General features: G+C 44.0%; 2 protein-coding genes across 3 annotated transcripts in view; one reads left to right on the top strand and one right to left on the bottom strand.

Moving 5' to 3' along the window:
• LOC124619021 overlaps positions 1 to 27,039 on the bottom strand; it is a 218,060-nt gene extending 191,021 nt beyond the window's left edge. The window contains exon 1 of the mRNA XM_047145393.1: positions 26,824 to 27,039. Coding sequence (XP_047001349.1) covers positions 26,824 to 26,973 — 150 coding nt within the window. The 5' untranslated portion in view covers positions 26,974 to 27,039. The remainder of the gene's footprint in view (positions 1 to 26,823) is intronic.
• The window catches only part of LOC124619037, an 88,030-nt gene continuing 87,604 nt past the window's right edge, over positions 27,032 to 27,457 (top strand). For both annotated transcript variants that reach the window (XM_047145394.1, XM_047145395.1), the window contains exon 1: positions 27,032 to 27,173. The gene's annotated coding sequence lies outside the window, so the exon portion shown is untranslated. The remainder of the gene's footprint in view (positions 27,174 to 27,457) is intronic.

The following is a 27,457-nucleotide window of genomic DNA, read 5'->3' on the forward strand; positions in this document are numbered from 1 at the left end:
TAGCTGTGTTGCACAAGACCAGTATTTTCTGAATCCGTGTTGGTTATGTATCAATAAGTCATTTTCTTCAAGGTGATTCGTAATGTTCGAGTACAGTATATGCTCCAAAATCCTACTGCAAATTGAGGTCAGTGAAATGGGTCTGTAATTCAATGGGTTACTCCTATTTCCTTTCGTGAATATTTGTGTGACTTGCACTACTTTCCAGTCTTTAGGAACAGACCTTTCCTCAAGTGAGCAGTTGTATATGATTGCTAAGTAGGGCACTATTGTGTATGCATACTCTGAAAGGAACCTGATTGGTATACCAATTGGACCAGAAGACTTGCCTTTCTTAAGTGATTTGAGTTGTTTTGCAACACCTGAGATATCTACTTTTATGTCACTCACACTAACAGCTGTTCTGGTTTTGAATTCTGGAATATTTACTTCATCTTCTTTCATGAAGGAATTACAGAAAACTGTGTTTAGTAACTCCGCTTTAGTGGCACAATCATCGGTAACATTTCCATTGCTATCGCGCAGTGACGGTATTGACTGTTTTTTGCCACTGGTGTACTTTACATACGACCAGAATCTCTTTGGATTTTCTAGTATATTTTGAGACAACGTTTCATTGCAGAAAACATTAATAGCATCTCGCATTGACGTCCGCACCAAACTTCGAGCTTCCGTGAAACTTAGCCAGTATTGGGGATTTTGCATTCTTATGAATTTTGTGTGCTTTTTTCGTGGCTTCTGCAACAGTGTTCTGACATGTTTTGTGTACCATGGTGGATCAATCCTGTCTCTTATTAACTTATGCGGTATGAATCTATCTATTGCTGTCGATACTGTATCTTTGAATTTGAGCCATATCTGGTCTACACTTACATAATCAGCTTGGAAGGAATGGAGACTCTCTTAGGAAGGCATCAAGCGAATTTTTATCTGCTGTTTGAAATAGATATATTTTGCGTATATTTTTAGTAGTTTTGGTTGATATGGTTTTGAGCCTCGCTACAATGACCTTGTGTTCACTAATCCCTGTATCCGTCATGACACTCTCTATTAGATCAGGGTTATTTGGGGCTAAGAGGTCAAGTGTGTTTTCGCAGCCATTTACAATTTGTGTGGGCTCATGAACTAATTGTTCAAAGTAATTCTCAGAGAAAGCATTTTGTACAATTTCGGAAGATGTTTTCTGTCTACCTCCGGCTTTGGACGTAAATTTTCACCAACAAATCGAGGGTAGATTGAAGTCTCCACCAATTATAACTGTATGAATGGGGTACTTATTTGTAATGAGATTCAAGTTTCCTCTGAATCTTTCACTATTATATCATCTGAGTCAGGGGGTCAGTAGAAGGAGCCAATTATTATTTTGGTAGGACTGTTGAGTATAACCTCTACCCACAGTAATTCGCAGGAACTATCTATATCAACTTCACTACAAGATAAACTACTACCAACAGACACAAACATACCACCACCTACTTTATTTATCTATCCTTTCTGAACATGGTTTGCGCCTATGTAAAAATTTCAGCAGAATTTATCTCCGGTTTTAGCCAGCTATCTGTTCCTATAACAATTTCAGCTTCAGTGCTTTCTATCAGTGCTTGAAGTTCTGGTACTTTTCCAACATAGCTACAACAATTTACAACTACAATACCGACTGTTGCTTGGTCGATTCTTGTCGTTTCTTTGCCCTGCACCCTTTGAGACTGGGGTCCTTTTTGATCTTTCCTGAGACTGTCTAACCAAAAAAAACCACCTAGTCCATCCCACACAGCCCCTGCTACCCGTGTAGCCACCTCCTGTGTGTAGTGGACACCTGACCTATCCAGCGGAACCCGAAACCCCACCACCCTATGGCGCACATTGAGTAATCTGCAGCCTACACGTTCGCATAACTGTCTGCGCCTCTGATTCAGACCCTCCGCTTGGCTCTGTACCAAAGGTCTGCAATCAGTCCTGTCGACAATGCTCCAGATGGTGAGCTCTGCCTTCAATTCACTGGCAGTCTTCACCAACTCAGATAGCCACCAGAAACCAGAGAGAATCTCTTCCGATCCATGGCGACACACGTCATTAGTGCGAACATGAGCCACCACCTGCAGTTGGCTGCACCCTGTACCCTTCATGGCATCCGGAAGTACCCTTTTCACATCTTGGATGACTCCCCCCAGCATGCACACAGAGTGCACATTGGCTTTCTTCCCGTCCTTAGCTGCCATATCCCTAAGGGGCTCCATCACCCAATTAACATTGGAGCTCCCGGTGACATGAAATCCCACCCCCTGCGCTTGTCCGGACCTCTCAGGAAGACCAGCCACTGCCGCAACAAGCGAGGCCACCCTTGCTGGCTCTAAGGTACTTTCAGCAGTGGGCAGTAGCTCAAACCTGTTACAGAGGTGTAAGGGTACAGCCTTGCGACCAGCACCAACTTTCGCCTTCCGCCCTGGGATTCGCGACCCTGCCACGGTTCGCCAATCACCTTCATGCAAGTGTCAACCGGCAGGGATGACCGAATCCGAGGGCACAGTGGCATCAGGGATCCCAGACAATGCTTCAGATTCCAGAGGCACCAAAGTGCTCGCCTCGGGTGTCCCAGTGTCACTGCGGCACAGGGCAACAGCCTGGTACCTGTCGACCAAGGCCAACACAGCTTCCAGCTGTTTAGGGACGGTGGCCAATTCCCCCTGAATCCGTACACAACAGGCGCAATCCCTATCCATCCCTAACAATTTTTCCCCCTCTCTTTTATCTCACAAGCTTTACAAAACAAACAGATGGCTGGCAACTACGCGAATTTACACTATACGGGTACTAAAACACGATGCAACAACTCTACAATATTATAATACACCCGAAATTCGTGAATTACACTATGCAAGTACCCAAAAACATGCAAAGAAATTAATAATTAAACTATAAAACAAATAAGTGACCTAAGAGTGCAACTTGCTGCTGGCTGCTGCTTGTCCACTGGCGGCAGGGAGCACTGTGCCAATAAATTTTCAAGGTCTTTACTGCGGCCACTGATTGTGGTTCCACCCCACAAAGGGTTATGGGTGTTGAAGTTACTCAAGATTAGAAAAGGTTGGAGGAGCTGAGAAACCAATGCAAAAAATATGTTCTCCGACATTTCACCATCAGGATGGAGGTAAACACTGCAGACGGTTATACCCTTAAATGCCCTTACCTTAACAGCCGCAGTCTCCAAAGGGGTATTAAGAGGCACAAGGTCACTATATATTGCATCTAGAATATATGTGCAAACTCCACCTGACACCCTGTCAAAGGCAGCACAATCCTTATAATATCAATGTTGCTGGAAACCAAGTCTCCTGAAGGGCAATGAAGAAGGCAGGGGATGTGGTCAAAAAATGTTTTAGCTCAGTCAGGTGGTGGAAAAAACAGCTACAATTCCATGGAGAATAATGTTATCGATGTACAGTGAGGCCATGAAGGGAACAGGGAAGCCGGTTATGCCTTAGGGTCACATTCTGCCACAGGTTAAGGGGTTATGGCATCAATATACATAGGTTCCAGGTTCCACTGCGTGGTGTGAACTGGGGTCTCAGGAGCCGCCAGACATTCCACCACAGCCACTGGAATGGAATAGGTGGAATCTGCTGGCATGGGGCCCACAAGGATGCCATTCTTCTTTGAGGGCTTTTTCTTATCTTTCCTCTTCTTAGAGGACTTTGATGACTGCAAGGGCTTCTCTGAACCAGTTTTAGGTAAAGAGGATGATTGAGAGGCCCTGCGAACAGCAGGAAGGTGATTTGTCTATGGCTGGGAGGTGGGTGGCAAGTCATTGATCTGAAAGTAGGTGTGGGGGAGCAGCAAGAGGGGAGCCCCCAAGTACCACAGGTGCAGGCATGGTTGAGTGGCTATAAGGACTCACTTTAGGAGGTGTTAGAGGTGGGAGCACCATCACCAAAGGGGCGACGTTGTTGTAGCTGTAGCATATGACATTATTTGCAGGCTGGGTGCAGCTGCTCGTACTTCTTCTTGACCTCTTGGTAACCACATTTGTCCAGCATCTTGTATTCTTGAATTTTCTTTTCTCTTTGATAAACAGTGGAATCTGGTGAGCAAGGAGAATGGTGTTTTCTGCAGTTCACTGGGAGCGTTCGCATGCAGTGCTCATCCACAATATCTACAGATTGGGCTAGTGCTGCAGCGCGAAGACATTTGCCAAATCTGAAGCACTTGGAGCACCGCATGAGGGAGGGAGACATACTGTTTGACACTGCATTAGTATAACATCACGCTGACGTTTTCATCAGGCAATGAATCACCCTCAAAGGCCAAACTGAAGGCACCAGTAGCAAACCTATTGTCCTTTGGTCCCCTACGTGAACGACAGACAAAGTGTATACTCCGTCGTTCCAAGATAGCACATAGCTCATCATCAGATTGAAAGAGCAGGCCACTGTGGAAAATGATGCCCTGAATTAAATTTAGACTGTTAAGGGGAGTGACAGTCACTGGTATGTCACCCAGCTTGGTACAAGCGAGCACTGCCCATGACTGGGCAGGGGATGCCATTTTCATCAGAACTGACCCACTTTCCATTTTACAGATGGCTGCTACTTCTCCAAATTTGCCTTCTAAGTCCTCCTCAAAGAACAAGGGCTTTGTGGCCAAGAAGGAATCATCATCAGTCCTTGTACAAACCAAGTATTGTGAGGAGTATTGCTCTGCTTGCCACGTAGCCCTATGTTTCTCCCACCGCGTATCTATCTGCACTGAAGGATGAATGTCCTTTCACAGAAACTGCTGGCATCATATGGGCACCAGTGGGAACTTCATCTGCTTAATTTGTGGCTGATCCGCCGTGGTGCCATCCACTTTGAACAGGGGCTCTTCCCATGGGTGCCAACCAGCCTCAGCAAAGGCTATCTGGCCAGTAATCTGTTGCTTAGAGGCCCCGTGCCCCAGTCACAATGAGCATGTACTCCTAGGCAAGCATCGAAAATTTTCAGCTGAGTCACCAACAGTGCAATCCCTACGTGGTCAGGGAGCTACCACAGTGCAGGTACTTAACAACAACCCCCCCCCCCCAACCCCCTGAACAGGATGGCCACTGTGCTGCATTTTGGGTGTATTACTGTATGAAAGGGAAGGTGCATATATGGAAAAGCAAAAGCACATTGGGTGACCTTCCCTGCACAATCTGCACTTCTGGAGAATTTTGAAAATTGGTGGTAGATCAAACCCAAGAATGTGGACCATGTGTTTATTTAACAAAAAGTTGTAGAATATGCCAGATGTGGAAACTCGAAGCCCAATCATAAGCCTGGTCCAAGCAGGGTTGGCACCAAAAAAACCATCCGTGGAAAGGCAGAGAGAGAAATGGATAATAGAAGTGTAAGCATGCTGCATGGAAAGGAAGTAATGCTGCAAAGGCTGAGGCTCCTTGGTAGCCAAACACTTAACCCGCAAAAGAGTTGTGAGCCCCTTAGGGGGAGGTGGGGGGAGGGGGTGAATAGGTAGTAGAAAAGGAGAGCAGCAGAAAGGGTAAAAGGCAGGTAGCATTGGCAGTGAGCGGAGCACAATGAGGGTGAGAGACGTGAACTGAGGAGAGGTGACAGGCTAGAAGGGGTGGAAACAGTTGGGTGGAGGGTGCGAGTACGGTAGGTTACCTTAGGTTCAGGGTGGAATGATTTCGGAAGTGGAAAACTGTTGTAAGGTAACTCCCATCTGTACAGTTCAGAGAAGCTGGTGGTGGTGAGAAGGATCCAGATGCCCTGGGATGTGTAGCAGCCATTGAAGTCAAGCACATTATGTTCAGCTGCATGGTGTGCCACAGGGTGGTTCATTTTGCTCTTGGCCACAGCTTGGCAGTGGCCATTTATTCTGGTGGACAGCTGATTGGTAGTCCTACCAAAACAAAAAAACAGTGCAATGACTGCAGCCGAACTGGAGTATAACATGGGTCTTTCATATATGTGGCCTGGCCTCTGAAGGGGTGGGATAAGCCTGTGACAAGACTGGAATAGGAAGTGCTGGGTTGGTGCACTGGGCAGGTCATGCAATTGGGCCTTCCACAGGGATATGATCCCTATAGCAAAGGGCTAGGATTGGGAATGGCATAGGACTAGAATGTTGTGGAGGTTGGGTGGATGATGGAACATCACTTTAGGAGAGGTGGGAAGGATCTTGGGTAGAATTTCTCTCATTTGAGGACATGAGAATAAATGACGAAGGATGTGGTTCATTGTTCCTGTCCAGGGTGATACTGGGTAACAAAGGTGGCACACCTTTGTAGCTGGTTCTTGGAGATGGTGGGAAGATTTGGGGTGTGTGGGGAAATGGCACAGGAGATCTGTTTGTGTACTAGATCTGGAGGACAGTGCCTATTTTTGAAGACTTTGGTGGGACCCTCGGCATACAGAGCAAGGGAGTTCTCATCATTGCAGATACACCACCCACAGGTGACCAGGCTGTATGGAAGGGAATTTTTGGGGTGAAAGCGATGTCAATCACCGAAATGCAGTTGGGGCAATACATATGAAGTGGTCCAGTGATGGTAGCTTGACCATTTTTAAATACTTTAATTTTTTTATATGTGATTGCCCTATATTTGATAAGTTCAAAACAGTTTTTAAAAAAATTTTACCTTTCACCTTTACTTAATGGCAGCCGTTTTCGTTTGTAACCTCGTGGCGGTGTTTCAGCTTAGAGATGTTAGCAAAAATATTAATATATCTGCACTGGGTTAAGTTACAACATTCGAATTGACATGATTGTTTTTAGAAAAGTGTCCTCTACAACATTGCCTATTACACAAAATACCCTAAATTCAAAAATAACCAGTCAAAATAACCTCCCAAGTTTGGTATCCAAATTTTCAAAAATCCACTTTTTAGGACCAAAAATAACAAACAAGGAATGATTTATGAGTGTCTATTTTTTTCCTATAGTTAGATATCATACTCTACTAGCCTCATATAGAGTAAGAACACTTACAAATATTTCCTTAATTTTTTATAAATTTTTGAAATTTGAAAATGTTCATTTGTGTGTGTGTGTGTGTGTGTGTGTGTGTGTGTGTGTGTAAAGTTTGGGGTTAGTTTCTCAGGTGAGACTGAATATAAAAATATGATTTTTGCACAGTTTGTACATCTATATGATAGCAATGTAATGTAAAAATTTCAACATTGATATCTGACTGCGAACATAGATACGAATTTTTGAAAATTAGGAAATAATTCACATTACTCTAAAACTGATCTTATGGCTGTTACCTATTTAAATGGTTTATTGTTTCATTGTGATAAAATTTAATTGTGACATACACTCCTGGAAATGGAAAAAAGAACACATTGACACCGGTGTGTCAGACCCACCATACTTGCTCCGGACACTGCGAGAGGGCTGTACAAGCAATGATCACACGCACGGCACAGCGGACACACCAGGAACCGCGGTGTTGGCCGTCGAATGGCGCTAGCTGCGCAGCATTTGTGCACCGCCACCGTCAGTGTCAGCCAGTTTGCCGTGGCATACGGAGCTCCATCGCAGTCTTTAACACTGGTAGCATGCCGCGACAGCGTGGACGTGAACCGTATGTGCAGTTGACGGACTTTGAGCGAGGGCGTATAGTGGGCATGCGGGAGGCCGGATGGACGTACCGCCGAATTGCTCAACACGTGGGGCGTGAGGTCTCCACAGTACATCGATGTTGTCGCCAGTGGTCGGCGGAAGGTGCACATGCCCGTCGACCTGGGACCGGACCGCAGCGACGCACGGATGCACGCCAAGACCGTAGGATCCTACGCAGTGCCGTAGGGGACCGCACCGCCACTTCCCAGCAAATTAGGGACACTGTTGCTCCTGGGGTATCGGCGAGGACCATTCGCAACCGTCTCCATGAAGCTGGGCTACGGTCCCGCACACCGTTAGGCCGTCTTCCGCTCACGCCCCAACATCGTGCAGCCCGCCTCCAGTGGTGTCGCGACAGGCGTGAATGGAGGGGCGAATGGAGACGTGTCGTCTTCAGCGATGAGAGTCGCTTCTGCCTTGGTGCCAATGATGGTCGTATGCGTGTTTGGCGCCATGCAGGTGAGCGCCACAATCAGGACTGCATACGACCGAGGCACACAGGGCCAACACCCGGCATCATGGTGTGGGGAGCGATCTCCGACACTGGCCGTACACCACTGGTGACCGTCGAGGGGACACTGAATAGTGCACGGTACATCCAAACCGTCATCGAACCCATCGTTCTACCATTCCTAGACCGGCAAGGGAACTTGCTGTTCCAACAGGACAATGCACGTCCGCATGTATCCCGTGCCACCCAACGTGCTCTAGAAGGTGTAAGTCAACTACCCTGGCCAGCAAGATCTCTAGATCTGTCCCCCATTAAGCATGTTTGGGACTGGATGAAGCGTCGTCTCACGCGGTCTGCACGTCCAGCACGAACGCTGGTCCAACTGAGGCGCCAGGTGGAAATGGCATGGCAAGCCGTTCCACAGGACTACATCCAGCATCTATACGATCGTCTCCATGGAAGAATAGCAGCTTGCATTGCTGCGAAAGGTGGATATACTCTGTACTAGTGCCGACATTGTGCATGCTCTGTTGCCTGTGTCAATGTGCCTGTGGTTCTGTCAGTGTGATCATGTGATGTATCTGACCCCAGGAAAGTGTCAATAAAGTTTCCCCTTCCTGGGACAATGAATTCACGGTGTTCTTATTTCAATTTCCAGGAGTGTATATTTAGTTAACACTATCACCCAATATTCATTCAGTTTATTTATTTTTAATAATGCAATATTAAACAATAGGAGCTTTTGCATTTGTTCTATTGTAATAAAAATGTCCGTTTAGGTTTATTGTCAATAAAGAAGTACATTAATGCTGGATGTGACATTGCAGAAGTACATTATTGCTGGGTTTGGCATTGTTGTAGTCAGTCTGTTCTGAAACCTCTGTTAGAGTGGATGTACATACTTCATCGAGAGTGTAGAATGTGTTATGTGCTTTGTTCTGTGTGTAATTTGTAATTAATTTTGAGAGATTAATTGGAATGCGATAACATGGATGAACAGTGCTCTGTTGGACAGCGAGCAAGAGAAGTGTGTCACAAAACAGTTTACGTTTCAGTTTCAAAAAACTTGAAAAATGTCAAGGCAAACTTTGTTTAAATTTCAAGTAAGTTCTTCTGTAACATCAGTGTGTGACTATCATGAGGAGAAATATATTCTGAAGTACAACCACATTTTTGGAAGAAAGTGCAGCGATCCACTTAAAGTTCATAAAAAGCATTTTACTACAGGTTTGAGGGAAATGAAACTTGAAAATTTGTCCCTGTTATGTGAGAGTGAAACAGCTTCCCAAGTGAAACATAATGTGATTCCTGGAAATTTCCTGTGCCCAAATTGTTACTCAAAAATATTTGTTGTGAATCCAGAATCAGAATCATGTAACCTTGTTCATGACATTTATATTCGTAATGCGGAAACTGTTACCATATTGGAATTTGCTTGTTCTAAGTTAGACATATCTCCTGCTTTGAAAATAATAAAATTAAGTACCATGTACCATGGACCTTGCCGTTAGGAGGGAGGGGGGGGGGGGGGGGGCTTGTGTGCCTCAGCAATACAGTTAGCCATACTGTCGGTGCAACCACAATGGAGGGGTATCTGTTGAGAGGCCAGGCAAACGTGTGATTCCTGTAGAGGGGCAGCAGCCGTTTCAGTAGTTGCAGGGGCAACAGTCTGGATGATTGACTGATCTGGCCTTGTAACACTAACCAAAATGGCCTTGCTGTGCTGGTACTGCAAACGGCTGAAAGCAAGGGGAAACTACAGCCGTAATTTTTCCCGAGGACATGCAGCTTTACTGTATGGTTAAATGATGATGGCGTCCTCTTGGGTAAAATATTCCGAAGGTAAAATAGTCCCCCATTCGGATCTCCGGTCGGGGACTACTCAAGAGGACGTCGTTATCAGGAGAAAGAAAACTGGCATTCTATGGACCGGAGTGGAATGTCAGATCCCTTAATCGGGCAGGTAGGCTAGAAAATTTAAAAAGGGAAATGGATAGGTAAAGTTAGATACAGTGGGAATTAGTGAAGTTTGCAGGCAGGAGGAACAAGACTTCTGGTCAGGTGACTACAGGGTTATAAACACAAAATCAAATAGGGGTAATGCAGGAGGTTTAATAATGAATACAAAAATAGGAGTACAGGTAAGCTACTACAAACAGCATAGTGAACGCATTATTATGGCCAAGATAGATACGAAGCCCACGCCTACCACAGTAGTACCAGTTTATATGCCAACAAGCTCTTCAGATGACGAAGAAATTGAAGAAAAGTATGATGAAATAAAAGAAATTATTCAGATAGTGAAGGGAGACGAAAATTTAATAGTCATGGGTGACTGGAATTCAGCAGTAGGAAAAGTGAGAGAAGGAAACGTAGTAGGTGAATATGAATTGGGGCTAAGAAATGAAAGAGGAAGCCGCATGGTAGAATTTTGCGCAGAGCATAACTTAATCATAGCTAACACTTGGTTCAAGAATCATGAAAGAAGGTTGTATACATGGAAGACGCCCTGGAGATACTAAAAGGTATCAGATAGATTATATAATGATAAGACAGAGATTTAGGAACCAGGTTTTAAACTGTAAGACATTCCCAGGGGCAGATGTGGACTCTGACCACAATCTATTGGTTATGAACTGTAGACTAAAACTGAAGAAACTGCAAAAAGGTGGGAATTAAAGGAGATGGGACCTGGATAAACTGAAAGAACCACAGGTTGTACAGAGTTTCAGGGAGAGCATAAGGGAACAACTGGCAGGAATGGGGGAAAGAAATACAATATAAGAAGAATGGGTAGCTTTGAGGGATGAAGTAGTGAGGGCAGCAGAGGATCAAGTTGGTAAAAAGACGAGGGCTAGTAGAAATCCTTGGGTAACAGAAGAAATATTGAATTTAATTGATGAAAGGAGAAAATATAAAAATGCAGTAAATGAAGCAGGCAAAAAGGAATACAAACGTCTCAAAAATGAGATCGACAGGAAATGCAAAATGGCTAAGCAGGGATGGCTAGAGGACAAATGTAAGGATGTAGAGGGGCATATCACTAGTGGTAAGATAGATATTGCCTACAGGAAAATTAAAAGAGACCTTTGGAGAAAAGAGAACCACTTGTATGAATATCAAGAGCTCAGATGGAAACCCAGTTCTAAGCAAAGAAGGGAAAGCAGAAAGGTGGAAGGAGTATATAGAGGGTCTATACAAGGGTGATGTACTTGAGGACAATATTATGGAAATGGAAGAGGATGTAGATGAAGATGAAATGGGAGATATTATACTGTGTGAAGAGTTTGACAGAGCACTGAAAGACCTGAGTCGAAACAAGGCCCCAGGAGTAGACAACATTCCATTAGAACTACTGACAGCCTTGGGAGAGCCACTCCTAACAAAACTCTTCCATCTGGTGAGCAAGATGTATGAGACAGGTGAAATACCCTCAGACTTCAAGAAGAATATAATAATTCCAATCCCAAAGAAAGCAGGTGTTGACAGATGTGAAAATTACCAAATTATCAGTTTAACAAGTCACAGCTGCAAAATACTAATGTGAATTCTTTACAGACGAATGGAAAAACTGGTAGAAGCCGACCTCGGGGAAGATCAGACTGGATTCCATAGAAATGTTGGAACACGTGAGGCAATACTGACCCTACGACTTATCTTATAAAATAGATTAAGGATAGGGAAATCTACGTTTCTAGCATTTGTAGACTTAGAGAAAGTTTTTGACAATGTTGATTGGATTATTCTCTTTCAAATTCTGAAGGTGGCAGGGGTAAAATACAGGGAGCAAAAGGCTATTTACAATTTGTACAGAAACCAGATGGCAGTTATAAGAGTCAAGGGACATGAAAGGGAAGCAGAGGTTGGGAAGGGAGTGAGACAGGGTTGTAGCCTCTCAAGGATGTTATTCAATCTGTATATTGAGCAAGCAGTAAAGGAAACAAAAGAAAAATTCGGAGTAGGTATTAAAATCCATGGAGAAGAAATAAAAACTTCGAGGTTCGCCGATGACATTGTAATTATGTCAGAGACAGCAAAGGACTTGGAAGAGCAGTTGAAAGAAATGGACAGTGTCTTGAAAGGAGGATATAAGATGAACATCAACAAAACCAAAACGAGAATAATGGAATGTAGTCTAATTAAATCAGGTGATGCTGCGGGAATTAGATTAGCAAATGAGACACTTAATGTAGTAAATGAATTTTGCTATTTAGGGAGCAAAATAACTGATGATGGTCGAAGTAGTGAGGATACAAAATGTAGACTGGCAATGGCAAGGAAAGCGTTTCTGAAGAAGAGAGATTTGTTAACATCGAGTATTGATTTAAGTGTCAGGAAGTCGTTTCTGAAAGTATTTGTATGGAGTGTAGCCATGTATGGAAGTGAAACATGGACGATAAATAGTTGGACAAGAAGAGAAAGAAGCTTTCGAAATATGGTGCTACAGAAGAATGCTCAAAGGGATTGGTTGGTAGGACATGTTCTGAGACATCAAGGGTTTACCAATTTAGTATTGGAGGGCAGCGTGGAGGGTAAAAATCATAGAGGGAGACCAAGAGATGAATACACTAAGCAGATTCGGAAGGATGTAGGTTGTAGTAGGTACTGGGAGATGAAGCAGCTTGCACAGGATAGAGTATCATGGAGAGCTGCATCAAACCACTCTCAGGACTGAAGACCACAACAACAAGTAGCAGGAAAAGAAAAGCAGCTATTGAAAATAAGGTACAAATAATTTCAGACAAAATTAGAAAAGACTTTTTCTAAAGAAGAGGAAAACCTACAACTAGCATCATCTGACACTGAATATTTGAGCTTAGAGAGTAATTAAAAATTACATGTTCAGTGACATCTAAAGAGGAAAAAGTTAAAATTTTTAGTTTGCTCCCCGACTCATGGTCAAGAGAAAAAATAGTTTATGAATTCAACGTTTCTCATCGTTTGGTTAAAAAAACCTGAAAATTAGTGAAAGAGGAAGGCATTCTTCCAGTTTCAGAAAAGAAAAAAGGAGTAGGTATAAGTGAAGAAACAATTAAAAAGATGCATTAGTTTTTTGAAGATGATGAAAACAGTAGAACGTGCCCAGATAGCAAAGATAGAGAAAGAGTTATTATAAATGGAGTTAAAGTAACATAGCAGAAACAACTAGTGCTGTCAAATTTAAATGTACTTCATGAATCTTTCAAAAATTCTCATCCTGAATGCAAAACTGGAAGGTCAAAATTTTGTGACCTCCACCCTAAGTGGTGTACTTTGGCTGGATCTTCAGGGACACACTCCATATGTGTTTGTTTATATCATCAAAATGCCAAACTGATGATTGCAGGTGCAAAACTCGGTGATCTTAACTACAAAGAGTTACTAGATTTAATGGTCTGTGACACCAACAGTTATGACTGCATGATGAGTTTGTGTAATAAATGCTCTGGAAAGGAAACCATTATTCAATTGTTTCACGAATATGATGAGGAAATGGCAGACAGTGGGTCACAACAGGGCGGAAATGATAACAGTGGTTAAATCTCAGGGAGATACTAGGAATCTTTAATTGATAACTTACAAAAAATCAAAAGTCACCACTACGTTTCTAAACTCCAAAGTACGTTTTTGAAGGACAAGAAAGCACAATTTCATGAAACTGAATGCATAGTGCTAGCTGATTTTGCAGAAAATTTTACATCTGGCAACAATCAGAGCAAAATGCCTCGGACCTTTGGAGGTGACGGAGTCCCACCTCTAACTGACAAACCAGGGACTCCAAAGATACGACTTGGCAAACAAATGGTAATGAGATGGGGAGCTATTAATATCAATGGGGGCTACTCTGGGAAGAAGGTAGAGCTGGCAGAGGCTGCAAGTAAGATGGGGCTGGACGTTTTAGCTGTTAGTGACATTCGGGTGAGGGGTGAGAAAGAAGAGGAAGTGGGAGAATACAAGGTCTACCTGTCAGGAGTCAAAGCAGGAATAGCACAATGGGGTGTAGGGCTTTACATCAGGAAAGAAATGGAACCCAGCGTAGTTGCGATAAGGTATGTAAACGAACGACTGATGTGGATAGATTTGACAGTGTCTAGCAAGAAAATTAGGATTGTGTCAGTATATTCGCATTGTGAAGGGACAGATCAAGATAATATGGATAGTTTTTATGAGGCACTCAGTGATGTAGTTGTTAGAGTAAAGGACAAGGACAGTGATCTGCTCATGGGTGATTTTAACGCCAGGATTGGAAATCGAACAGAAGGGTATGAAAAGGTTATGGGTAAATTTGGAGAGGATATGGAGGCCAACAGGAACGGGAAACAACTCTTGGATTTCTGTGCCAGTATGGGCTTAGTAATCACAAACTCCTTTTTTAAACATAAGAACATTCACCGGTATACTTGGGAAGGCAGGGGAACCAGTTCTGTCATTGACTATATAATAACAGATCAGGAATTCAGGAAGGCTGTGAGGGACACACGTGTATTCAGGGGATTCTTTGATGACACTGATCATTATTTAATCTGCAGTGAAATTGGGATTGTGAGGCCGAAAGTGCAGGAGGTCAGGTCCATTTGTAGGAGGATAAGAGTGGAGAAACTTCAGGATAAGGAAATCAGGCACAAGTACATAACAGCGATCTCAGCAAGGTACCAGTTAGTTGAATGTAGTCAATTACAGTCATTGGAAAAGGAATGGACAAGGTACAGGGACACAGTACTAGAAGTGGCTAAAGAATGTCTTGGAACAGTAGTGTGTAAAAGTAGGATGAAGCAAACAGCTTGGTGGAATGATAAAGTAAAGGCAGCCTGTAAAAGGAAAAAGAAGGCGTATCAAAAATGGCTACAAACCAGAACCCAGGTAGACAGAGAAAGTTACGTTGAAGAAAGAAACAAAGCCAAACAGATAATTGCAGCATCCAAGAAGAAATCATGGGAAGACTTTGGAAACAGGTTGGAGACTATGGGTCAAGCTGCTGGAAAACCATTCTGGAGTGTCATTAGCAGTCTTCGAAAGGGAGGTAAGAAGGAAATGACAAGTATTTTGGACAAGTCAGGAAAACTGCTGGTGAATCCTGTGGATGCCTTGGGCAGATGGAGGGAATATTTTGAAGAGTTGCTCAATGTAGGTGAAAATGCGATCAGTAATGTTTCAGATTTCGAGGTAGAATGGGATAGGAATGATGATGGAAATAGGATCACATTTGTGGAAGTGGAAACAATGGTCAATAGATTGCAATGCAATAAAGCGGCTGGGGTGGATGAAATTAAGTCGGAACTCATCAAATACAGTGGAATGTCAGGTCTTAAATGGCTACACAGGATAATTGAAATGGCCTGGGAGTCGGGACAGGTTCCATCAGACTGGACGAAAGCAGTAATCACACCAATCTTTAAACATGGAAACAGAAAAGATTGTAACAACTATAGAGGTATCTCTTTAATCAGTGTTGTGGGTAAAATCTTCTCAGGTATTGTTGAAAGGAAAGTGCGAGTATTAGTTGAGGACCAATTGAATGAAAATCAGTGTGAGTTTAGGCCTCTTAGAGGTTGTCAGGATCAGATCTTTAGCTTACGGCAAATAATGGAGAAGTGTTATGAGTGGAACAGGGAATTGTATCTATGCTTTATAGATCTAGAAAAGGTATATGACCGGGTTCCTAGGAGGAAGTTATTGTCTGTTCTACAAGATTATGGAATAGGAGGCAAACTTTTGCAAGCAAGCAATTAAAGGTCTTTACATGGATAGTCAGGCAGCAGTTAGATTTGACGGTAAATTGAGTTCATGGTTCAGAGTAGTTTCAGGGGTAAGACAAGGCTGCAACCTGTCTCCACTGTTGTTCATACTATTTATGGATCATATGTTGAAAACAATAGACTGGCTGGGTGAGATTAAGATATGTGAACACAAAATCGCAGTCTTGCATATGCGGATGACTTAGTTGTGATGGCAGATTCGATTGAAAGTTTGCAAAGTAATATTTCAGAGCTAGATCAGAAATGTAAGGACTATGGTATGAAGATTAGCATCTCCTAAACGAAAGTAATGTCAGTGGGAAAGAAATATAAACGGATTGAGTGCCAAATAGGAGGAAAAAAGTTAGAACAGGTGGACAGTTTCAAGTACTTAGGATGCATATTCTCACAGGATGGCAACATAGTGAAAGAACTGGAAGCGAGGTGTAGCAAAGCTAATACAGTGAGTGCTCAGCTACGATCTACTCTCTTCTGCAAGAAGGAAGTCAGTACCAAGACTAAGTTATCTGTGCACCGTTCAATCTTTCGACTAACTTTGTTGTATGGGAGCGAAAGCTGGGTGGATTCAGGTTACCTTATCAACAAGGTTGAGGTTACGGATATGAAAGTAGCTAGGATGATTGCAGGTACTAGTAGATGGGAACAATGGCAGGAGGGTGTCCACAATGAGGAAATCAAAGAAAAACTGGGAATGAACTGTATAGATGTAGCAGTCAGGGCGAACAGGCTTAGATGGTGGGGTCATGTTACACGCATGGGAGAAGCAAGGTTACCCAAGAGACTCATGGATTCAGCAGTAGAGGGTAGGAGGAGTCGGGGCAGACCGAGGAGAAGGTACCTGGATTCGGTTAAGAATGATTTTTAAGTAATAGGTTTAACATTAGAAGAGGCACCAATGTTAGCACTGAATAGGGGATCACGGAGGAACTGTATAAGGGGGGCTACGCTCCAGACTGAACGCTGAAAGGCATAATCAGTCTTAAATGGTGATGATGGTGATGATGATGATGATTTTACATTTGTGATTCAGGACGCAATAAAAGGGTACCACTGGGTCAATGACCAGGCAACAGTGCACCCATTTATTCTCTCCTTTAAAAATGAGAAAGATGAATTTTGCAGTTCTTCAATTTGCAGTCTAAGTGACTACTATAGGAAAAAAATAGACTCATAAATCACTCCTTGTTTGTTATTTTTGGTTTTAAAAAGCGGAGTTTTGAAAATTTGGATACCAAACTTTGAAGGTCATTTTGACTGGTTATTTTTTAATTTAGGGTATTTTGTGTAATATACAATGTTGTAGAGGACACTTTTCTAAAAACAATCATGTCAATTCCAATGTTGTAACTTAACCCAAGGCAAAGATATTTATATTTTTGCTAATGTCTCTAAACTGAAACATCGTCGCGCACTTACAAACGAAAATGGCCACCATTTAGTAAAGGTGAAAGGTAATTTTTTTTAAAAAACTGTTTTGAACTTCTCAATTATAGGGTAATCACATACAAAAAATTAAAATATTTAAAATGGTCAAGCAACCAACTTAATTTTTATTGGTCCTCTTCATTTGGATTGACCCAGGTATTGTTGGTGGTTGCTGAGTTTAATATGGAAAGAGGTGTGGATGGAGCCATCAGAGTGGTGGAGATCAACATCCAGGAATGTGGCATGCTGGGTTGAGGAGGACTAGATGTAGCACATGGGAGACAAGTTGTTGAGGTTGTGAAGGAATGAGGATATGGTGTTTTGACCCTGAGTCCACATCATGAAGGTATTGTCACTGAACCTGAACCAGACCAGGGGTTTGGGGTTTCGAGCGGCTAGGCAGGTTTCCTCTACACGGCCCAAAAAAAAGTTGGCAAAGGAGGGTGACATGGCTGTGTCGTGGATCCGTTTGTATACCTTTCTTTCAAAGGAGACATAGTTGTGGATTAGAATAAAGGTTGGTTGCTTTGGGGTGAAAAAGGATCAAACTACAGGGTCATCAGTCCCTTTTTCCTGATGCAAGCAAGGCTCAAGGTACAAAAAAACACCCAAAGTATGTTCGAGAAAGTAAAAGGGGGAAAAGGAATGGGGAACCACACCTAAATAGAAAACAAATGGAATTAACAAAAAACGGGGAAAACATACACCACAAGGAAAAGTAGAAGGAAGTATTAAAACCAAAGAGCAGATCATCTGAGCTGGCTAATCACAATAATAAAAGAGGATGAGCCAGCCACTCTGCAACACATTAAAATGTCCACCCCAAAAAGGCAAGGCGAGATGAACACATGTACGGAAAAGACGACTACCAAGACAAACAAATTCAAAGAAAGTGTAACAGAGTTAAAATGGAGGGAGAGTGGTGGCCTCAGAGAGAAGGTTGAATGCCCACCCTTAGATTGTATGCGGAAAAAAAAGAAATTGTCACCCAACACTGAAAGTAGGGTGCTGGAAGGTTAAAAGTCCGCCGCAGAGGGGCTAAAAGTGGGCAGTCCAGCAAGATGGGGATGACAGTAATATGTGAGCTACAGTGAGGTGGGTCTTCGTGACGGAGGAGGTAGCCATGTGTTAGCCATACATGGTCAATGCGGAGCCGGCAGAGAACCACAGAGTCCATGCAAGTGGCCAGCATGGAGGACTTCCGCACATTCGTAGTCTCCTTAATGGCACACAGTTTGTTGTGCATACTGAGATTATGCCATTCCGTCTCCAAAAAGTGAAAAACCTTGTGGCATAATAATGACTGCAGGTCAGTTACGGGGATACCGATCTCCAGAATCAGTTTATGTGTAGCCTGTTCTGCTAGCCTGACAGCAAGTTCATTTTCTGGGATTCCAACGTGGCCTGGGGTCCACACAAACACTACAGAATGAGTGGACCATTCCAGGGCATAGATGGACTCCTGGATGGTTTCTACCAAAGGTTGGCGGGGGTAACACTAGTCGATAGCTTGTAGGCTGCTCAAAGAGACAGTACACAAAAGAAACGACTCACCAGGGCATGAGCGGATGCACTCAAGAGCACGAGAAATGACCATCAGCTCTGCAGTGAAAACACTGCAGCCATCTGGCAAGGAGTGCTGTTTAATATGTCCTCCATGGACATATGCAAAGCCAACATGACCATCAGCCATCGAGCCGTTGGTGTAAACCATTTCATGGTCCCAGTACATGTTAAGAATTGAGAGGAAGTTACAGTGGAGAGTCACGGGGATAACTGAGTCCTTACGACCACATGAAAGGTCCAGGCAAAGCTTTGGCCTAGGTGTACACCATGGAGGTGTACGTGAATGGACCATGCGTATAGGTGGTAAAGGCAAGGACTCCACTTCAGACAGAAGAGATCAGATGCGAAACGCAATCGTAAGCCCTGACCTGGACCTCCAGTGGGGGAGATGAACCGCCGTGGATGGGAAAAGGAGATGGTAATTCGGATGCTCAGGAGATCTACGAATGTGTGCAACATAACTGGAAAGCAGTTGGGCATGTAAGATCCGCAGTGGAGGAACTCCGGCCTCCACCAGGACACTGTTCACCGGACTCATTCTAAAAGCTCTCACTGCCAGTCGAGCACCACAGTGGTGCACTGGGTCGAATAAACACAACACTGAGGGCACCGTCAAACCACAGTCAAGGCAGGATTGAACAAGGTCTCCTTAGAGCTGCAGCAGTGTAAAGCAATCTGCACCCGAATTGATGTTGCTCAGTCAGCGGAGGGCATTGAGGTTCTGCCAGCACTTCCACTTCAGCTGACGAAGATGAGGAAGCCACGTCAATTGGGTGTCGAAAATCAGTCCTATGAATTTATATGTCTCCACTACAGTGAGCGGATCATCATTACGGTAAAGTTCTGCTGCCGGATGAATGGTATGACACCAACAGAAGTGCACGACACACGACTTCGCGGCTGAAAACTGCAAGCCGTGGGCTAGGGCCCGTGCCTGCGCCTTGTAGATGACTCCCTGTAGGCGCCACTCAGCAACACCAGTACTGGAAGAGCAGTATGAAATGCAGAAGTCGTCTGCATACAGAGGAGGTGAGACGAACGGCCCGACAGCTGCAGCTACACCATTAATGGCCATTAAAAATAGAGATACACTCAATACAGAGCCCTGTGGGACCTCTATCTCCTGGATATGGGGAGAACTATGGGAGGCACCAACTTGGACACAGAAAGTACGGAGCGATAGGAAATTTCTGATAAAAATTGGTAGCGGTCCCGGAGACCCCACTCATATAACGTGGCAAGGACATGATGTTGCCAGGTCGTGTCATAAGCTTTTCGTGAATAAAAAAAGACAGCAACCAAGTGTTTGCGCCTGGAAAAGGCTGTTCGGATGGGAGACTCAAGGGAAACTAGATTATCAGTGGTATACAGACCCTAGCGGAACCCCCCTGGCATGGAGCCAGTAGGCCACATGACTCCAGGACCCAACACAACTGTCGACTTACCGTATGTTCTAACAGCTTAGAAAGAATGTTGATGAGGCTGATGGACCGATAGCTATCCACATCAAGCGGGTATTTGCCGGGTTTGAGCACTGGAATGAAGGTGCTCTCTCGCCACTGCGATGGAAATACGACATTGCACCAGATCCGGCTGGAGACGATGAGGAGATGTCGCTTGTAGTCGGACGAGAGATGTTTGATCATCTGATGGTGGATCCGATCTGGCCCAGGAGCTGTGTCGGGACAATGTGCAAGGACAATGAGCTCCCACTCATTATAGGGTTCACCGTGACACTCAGTGAATGAGAGGGCTTTCCTTTCCATCCGCAATTTGAGGGTGCGAAATGCTGGGGGATAATTCTCTGACTCGAAGGCACAAGCACAGTGCTCAGCAATCGTGTTTGGGTCAGTAGATAACACGCCACTGATGTTAATACCAGTGACACCTGTCGGGGTCTGGCACCCATGAACACGTCTGATCTTCATCCAGACTTGGGAAGGTGATGTATGACACCCAATGGTCGAGATGTACCTCTCCCAACATTCCTGTTTCCAACTTTTTATAAGCTGGCAAACGCGGGCACAGAGCCATTTAAAAGCTGTTAGGTGCTCTAGGGAAAGGTGGTGCTTATGTCGCTGTAGAGATCGCCAATGCTCTTTAATGGCCTTAGAGATTTCCAGCGACCACCAATGTACTGACTTTCGCCGGGGACATCATAAAGAACAAGGGATCAAGTTTTCTGCCGAAAAAACAATAGTTCTATTGATCTGCTCAACTACCACATCAATGGTACCATGTGGGGGAGATTCAAGGATGACAGCAGAGGTGAAAGCTTCCCAGTCTGCCTTGTTTAAAGCCCATCTTGGTAGACATCCAGGGGCATGACACTGGGGGAGTGACAGGAAGATGGGAAAGTGGTCACTGCCACACAAGTCATCGTGGGCTCTCCAGTGGACAGATGGGAGAAGTCCTGGGCTGCAGAGGGATAAATTAATGGCCGAGTAAGTGCTGTGAGTCACGCTGAAATGCTTGGGGGCCCCAGTATTTAAGAGGCAGAGTTCGAGTTGAGACAGGAAAGTTTTGACACCTTGACCTCGGCCAGTAAGCACAGTGCCACCCCACAAGGGGTTATGGGCATTAAAATCTCCCAAAAGTAGGAAAGGTTCCAGGAGTTGATGACTCAGTGCAGTCAATGCGTTCAGGGGTACTGCACCATCTGGAGGAAGATATCCATTGCAAACAGTTATTTCCTGTGTTGTCCTTGTCCTGACAGCCACAGCTTCAAGAGGGGTTTGAAGGGGCACAGGTTCACTGCATACTGAGTTCAGGACATAGACACAAACTCCACCTGACACACTATTATAGTCGCTATGGTTCTTGTAATATCCCCTACAGCTGCAGAGGGAAGGGGTCCGCATTGCCAGGAACCAGGTTTCCTGGAGGGCAATGCAGAAAGCAGGTGTAAAGCTTAACAGTTGCCATAGTTCAGCCAGGTGGTGGAAAAAACCGCAACAATTCCACTGGAGGATGACGTTATTGTGAGGCTGGGAAGGCACGAAGCACCCATGGAGCCAAGTTACACCTTAGGGTCACCTGCTGCCACCAATTGAGTATTTTTTTAATTCCTATTGTGGATGAGGCATCAATGAGATCCAGGTTCTCAGCGGACACTAAGATCTCCACCTCATCCTCAGGTACAGAATTGGTAGGGAGTGGTGGTGTTGTGGCCAACGGAAGGTCCTTTTTCTTAGCAAACTTCTTTGTTTGCTTGCCTCTTGCTTCTCTTCCAGGGCTTCCTGGGAGGTCTTCTCCAAAATAGCTTCAGACATGGAGGAAGACCGTGAAGCTCTTCATCCAGCAGCTTTTGGCTCCTTTAGCCACTGGCGAGTGTCCACTGTGGCATTAGTGGAGACCTTGGAAGAGAGGGTCCCCTTCTGCACTAGAGGAGCCGGACGAGGCTGTTGCTTCTTCGGCTGGGGAGGAAGGGACCAATATCCCCTGCATTTGGGGGGGGGGGGGGGGGCTAGCTCCTGAAGTCAGTACTTTGGGAGCAACAGAAGAAGATTTTCACCCTACCACCAAGGGGGCGGATGTATTCTGGAGGCCCGGAGGGCCCTCTGTTCGTGGCACAGAGTGTGGTATGACTGGTGCTTGTGACGGCGGCGGTAATGTAGCTGCAGCATATGTGGACATCAACCTAACGGTAATCATTCAAATTTATGTTTAGCCTCTTGGTAAGTTAACCGGTCCAGTGTCTTGTACTCCATGATTTTCTGCTCCTTTTGGAGTACTATGCAATCTGGCGAGCAGGGAGAGTGCTGCTCTCCATGGTTGATACAAGTGGGAGAAGGTGCACATGGAGTATCTGGATGCAGTGGACGTCCGCAGTCTCAACATGTGGTTTTGGAAGTGCAGCGGGAAGACATGTGCTCGAATTTCCAGCACTTAAAATGCACCACATAGGGGGAGGGTCATACGGTTTAATGTCACAGCGGTAAACCATCACCTTGGCCTTTTCAGGCAATGAATCACCCTCAAAGGCCAAAGGCACCGGTAGTAACCCTGTCGTCTTTGGGTCCCCTGTAAATGCGCCAGATGAAATGAACACAATGCCATTCGAGATAGGCGCAGAGCTTGTCATCAGACTGCAAGAGGAGGTCGCAATGGAAAATAATCCCCTGGACCATGTTGAGGCTTTTATGGGGAGTGACGGAAACAGGAATATCACCCAACTGGTCACAAGTGAGTAACGCCCAGGACTGGGCTGGCGATGCTGTCTGAATCAAGTTTGCACCGCTTGTAATCTTGGACAGTACTGTCACTTCACCCAACTTATCCTCAAGATGTTCAAAAAAAAAATTGAGGCTTTGTAGGTAGAAAGGAGTCCCAGTTCATTCTGCTACAGACTAAATACCGAGGCAAATATGGCTCTCTTCTTTCTGCAGCCCTCTCATGATATAGCGAGGAAGGGAAATGATTTGGGGTCATATTTGTCAGCATTGTTCTCGATCTTGCCCTTCTTAGAGAGTATGGTCACTAGCAAGAGGTGACTTAGTCCGTTTCATTGCAGATCATGCACCCTGATGCCACCCGCTCCGATCAGAGGCTCTCCCCACAGACACCACCCAGCCACAGCAAAGGCTACCTGGCATGATGGCTGTCGCCGGGAGTCCTGATGTCCTAGGAAGACAGGCATCTACTCCTTGGCAAATGTGAGGAGTTTACAGCTCAGGCATCAGCAGTGCCATCCCTCTGTTGTCAAGAGGTTACCACCAAATGGGTACATGACGGCCCCACCTCTACAGACTGGCTACCGTGCTGGATATTGGGCACAGAGAAATCCAATATTGTCATGAGGGTGAAAGAGGACAGGAGACAATGGAAGAAAATAACATACCCTGGAAAGTGTCCTCATCCAAATAGGCTAGTTGAATTGCAGGTGCAGATGCAAAACCATGATAAGAGGTTCAAGGAGATCGAATCTAAGGGCACTATGGATAACTCATGCATCACATAAGGCATCCCTCCCCATATGGCCTGCACTTTTGTAGAATTTGAAAAGTGGCAGGTCAAACCATAAAGTGGGACCTGAACTTAGATATAGGGCGGAAAAGTGAGAGACTCCTTTTAGTCACCTCTTACAACAGGCAGGGATACCTTGAGGCTATTCTAACCCCTGGACCCGCAGGGGGCGTGAATTACAATAAAGTTGAGGAATGAGGTAGTAAGTTTGGAGCCTGAATGACATTTGGAAAGGTAGTGTTCAATAATGGCAAGAGGGATGTTGGTAATAGGGAAGGGATGTCAATAGTGATAAGTAGGGATTCAAGGGGCAAACTGTGTGTGTTTAGAGTTCTGGACACTGAAGGGTGAGGTTATCAGTGCCCTTACAAATATAAAAATAAATGAATATGGATAAAAGGGCTAAAAATGTTGCCAGTTACAAAAATATGGATAAGCCAGTCACTCAGATAACATATTCAGAACACCTCCCAACTAACTTGGGAAACAAGTCAGACATATTACATAACATTAAAACTCGAACCACATTTGTTGGACTATCACTTAAAATAAGGGCAGATCTGTCAGCTACTCTCTGATGTGAAACTAAAACACCACCTAGTAAAAAGTGGCACACAGTAACATATAGGCCACAAGCACCACAAATTGGAGAGTCTTCTTGCCGGAGCAAGTACTGCTGCCTATGCGAAGACAGGTAACGAGGACCTCATGCTGCCTGCATGGCTGAAAGAAGGTATGCCATGGCTGTGTTGTGGGTTTTACTAGCTGCAGCTTACTGTCTGCCACTTCCAACCATTCTTCTTCCCACTGACGCATGACTTTGTACCTCAACAGCACGGTGATAGCATGCAGGGGGATGACAGACAGAACCAACCGAGGATAAAGACATGCCTCCTTGGCTACTACATCCACTCCTTCATTATCCACAACACCCATGTGCCCTGGCACCCCGCACAAAGATACCTCCTTTCCAGGCCTTTGTAAGTGGAGAAGGGTGTCCTGGTTAGCTTGGACTTCACTGGTTGGATACATGGGTTGCACAGACTGAAGGGCACTAAAGGAGTCAGAACAGACGAGAAATTTAGCAGGCGCGGCACATCTCATCTGCAACAGTTTCCTCAAGATCGCTGATAATTTGTCATTAAGACAGTGAAGTCTGGAGGCAACTGAAACTGGAGGAGTTGATCAGGGAAAACAACAGAGCAGCCAACGGAATCTCCTTGTTTAGTTACACCATCTGTGAATACAGCTATGTAGTTGTAGTGCTCATTTAAAATGTCCGAAGATATCGCATTAAAAGCAGAAGCAGGAGTGCAACCTCTCCTGTATTGCATTAAATCTAAAATTACTCTGGGCCTCTACGTTAGCAACTGTTTTTGAAGACTGTCAATGTAAATAAATAGCAAGCTACTTGCATTAAAAGTTGTTTTTTAACGCAGCTGATATGGTGTTTCTTTGCATCGGAAATCTTATTATTCGTTTCACACTGCTCGCCTTAACAAAAAATCAAAGGCCAGGCAGCAACCACTGACAGAGACGGGACGTAAGCAGTCTGACAATGTTGACACCACTCTTTCTGATATCTTGTAACGATTCATCTTCAGAGCTGATGGACCTCGATTCTGGCCTGGGGCACTCATCTCGTCCCATGACTGAACTTCTACCTGCCGTCGGCTCTCCTCACAGTGGAAAGACAGGGTGAAAGTGTAACCTCCATGATAAATGGTTCCCATACTACAGTGGAACTTTAATGGGTTCACGACACAAGTGGAGGAACTAACCAGTATGGCAGTTGGTTAAAACCCCAGATTGGAGCCTGTACATGTCTCACACAAAAGGAATCCAGCACATACTTCATGCAGATCCCAAATGGCTTGGTGAGAATTACAAACAAACACAGTAATTCCTTCCTTCACCCTTTCCCCAGTCAGGTCATCCTTGCAATGGTTGACATGCCCTGTAGTACAGGGGCATCACATAGTTTACAATGCATTTCCTGCAAACACAAGGTCAAGAGCCATTGCTGTGGTAGGAATTTTAGTTCCTCCACTTGTGTGGAGAGAGGATACAAAACGTAGACTGTCAATGGCAATGGCAAGGGCAAGGAAAGCATTTCTGATGACGAGAAATTCGTTAACATTGATTATAGATTTGTCAGGAAGTCATTTCTGAAAGTATTTGTATGGAGTATGGAAGTGAAACATGAACGATAAATAGGTTAGACAAGAAGAGAATAGAAACTTTCAAAATGCAGTGCTACAGAAGAATGCTGTAGATTAGATGGGTAGATCATTAACTAATGAGGAGGTACTGAATAGAATTGGGGAGGAGAGGAATTTGTGGCACAACCTGACTAGAAGAAGGGATCAGTTGGTAGGACACATTCTGAGGCATCAAGAGATAACCAATTTAGTATTGGAAGGAAGCGTGGACTGTAAAGATCGTAGAGGGAGACCAAGAGATGAGTACACTACGCAGATTCAGAATGATGTAGGCTGCAGTAGTTACTTGGGGATGAAAGAGCTTGCACAGGATAGAGTAGCATGGAGAGCTGCATCAAACCAGTCTCTGGGCTCAAGACAACAACAACAACAACAACTGCAGTTCAAAAGAAACAATGATGTACGTAATTCCAACACCAAAAGAAAAAAAAACTACGTTCGTTACTCCACGTTAAGATCTTAGCACAAAAAAATGGGTGCACAATGCTGCAACTAAAATTTTTGAAAACTTGTGCAGGGATATAAAATTTCGGACAAATAAAGTAAAATTTGAAAACAAGCTAAAAAAGGTTCTCCTTGATAAATCCTTCTATTCCGTGCAAGAATTTCTATTATTGTAATTGGCAGAAGGCGGTAAACAGGAACTAATGACACACTTCTACATACTTTTTCTTAAAATAATTTAAATGTTCAGAATGTAGCCACATTTACATATTAATTTGTGATGTGTATATAAAATGACGCGTTCCACAGCATTATGATTTATCGTTCATATGATCCGTGGAACGAACAATCAAATAAAACTAACAGACAGCTCATATATAAATATAAACAACTTAAATAATGGTGTTCTTACTACAATAACATCTTCATCCTCAAACTTTCGCTTTGAGATGACATGTTTAATAGTCCTCAGAGTCCCCTTGCTCTTCACAGTTTCAATAAAACCATATTTGTCACACATACTAAATTTAATAACCGCCACAAACTTCACAACATAGAACATACACTATCTCTGTAATGTTTACAAATCACGCACATTCCAAAGCATTATCTTTGTAATGTTTACAACTGAGCACACGCAGACACGATTATTGAAATCGCCCAGAAAGATGAAAATAACCTCACCTCCATGTGTCAGATACTGTAAGACCTGATGATCGTCGGGTATTAAGCATTTTTTATGTATATTGTAACTGCTTGAAGGTAAATGTATAATTAACAATAAAGATCACTATTTTTTTCCGGTAGTGAGCTACAAGTAATATTCATACTCCTGGCGGAATACGTTGGATTCCTTAATCTTTCTTGTGCCTTCTTAAAGAATAAAATTAATATTTTCAATGTAAACCAAAAAAGCTGTCAAAACGTTGCTTTTGTTTGGATTACACCTCGAAATCTTAGTATGTTAGACTTGCTTCTTTTGCCAGAAAGTCGTGTAATGTTGAAGATTTATGTAATTGCGCGTAAATAACCACCAAATCCTTTCA

This window comes from Schistocerca americana, chromosome 1 (genome assembly GCF_021461395.2).
Source record: "Schistocerca americana isolate TAMUIC-IGC-003095 chromosome 1, iqSchAmer2.1, whole genome shotgun sequence".
Lineage (NCBI taxonomy): Eukaryota > Metazoa > Arthropoda > Insecta > Orthoptera > Acrididae > Schistocerca > Schistocerca americana.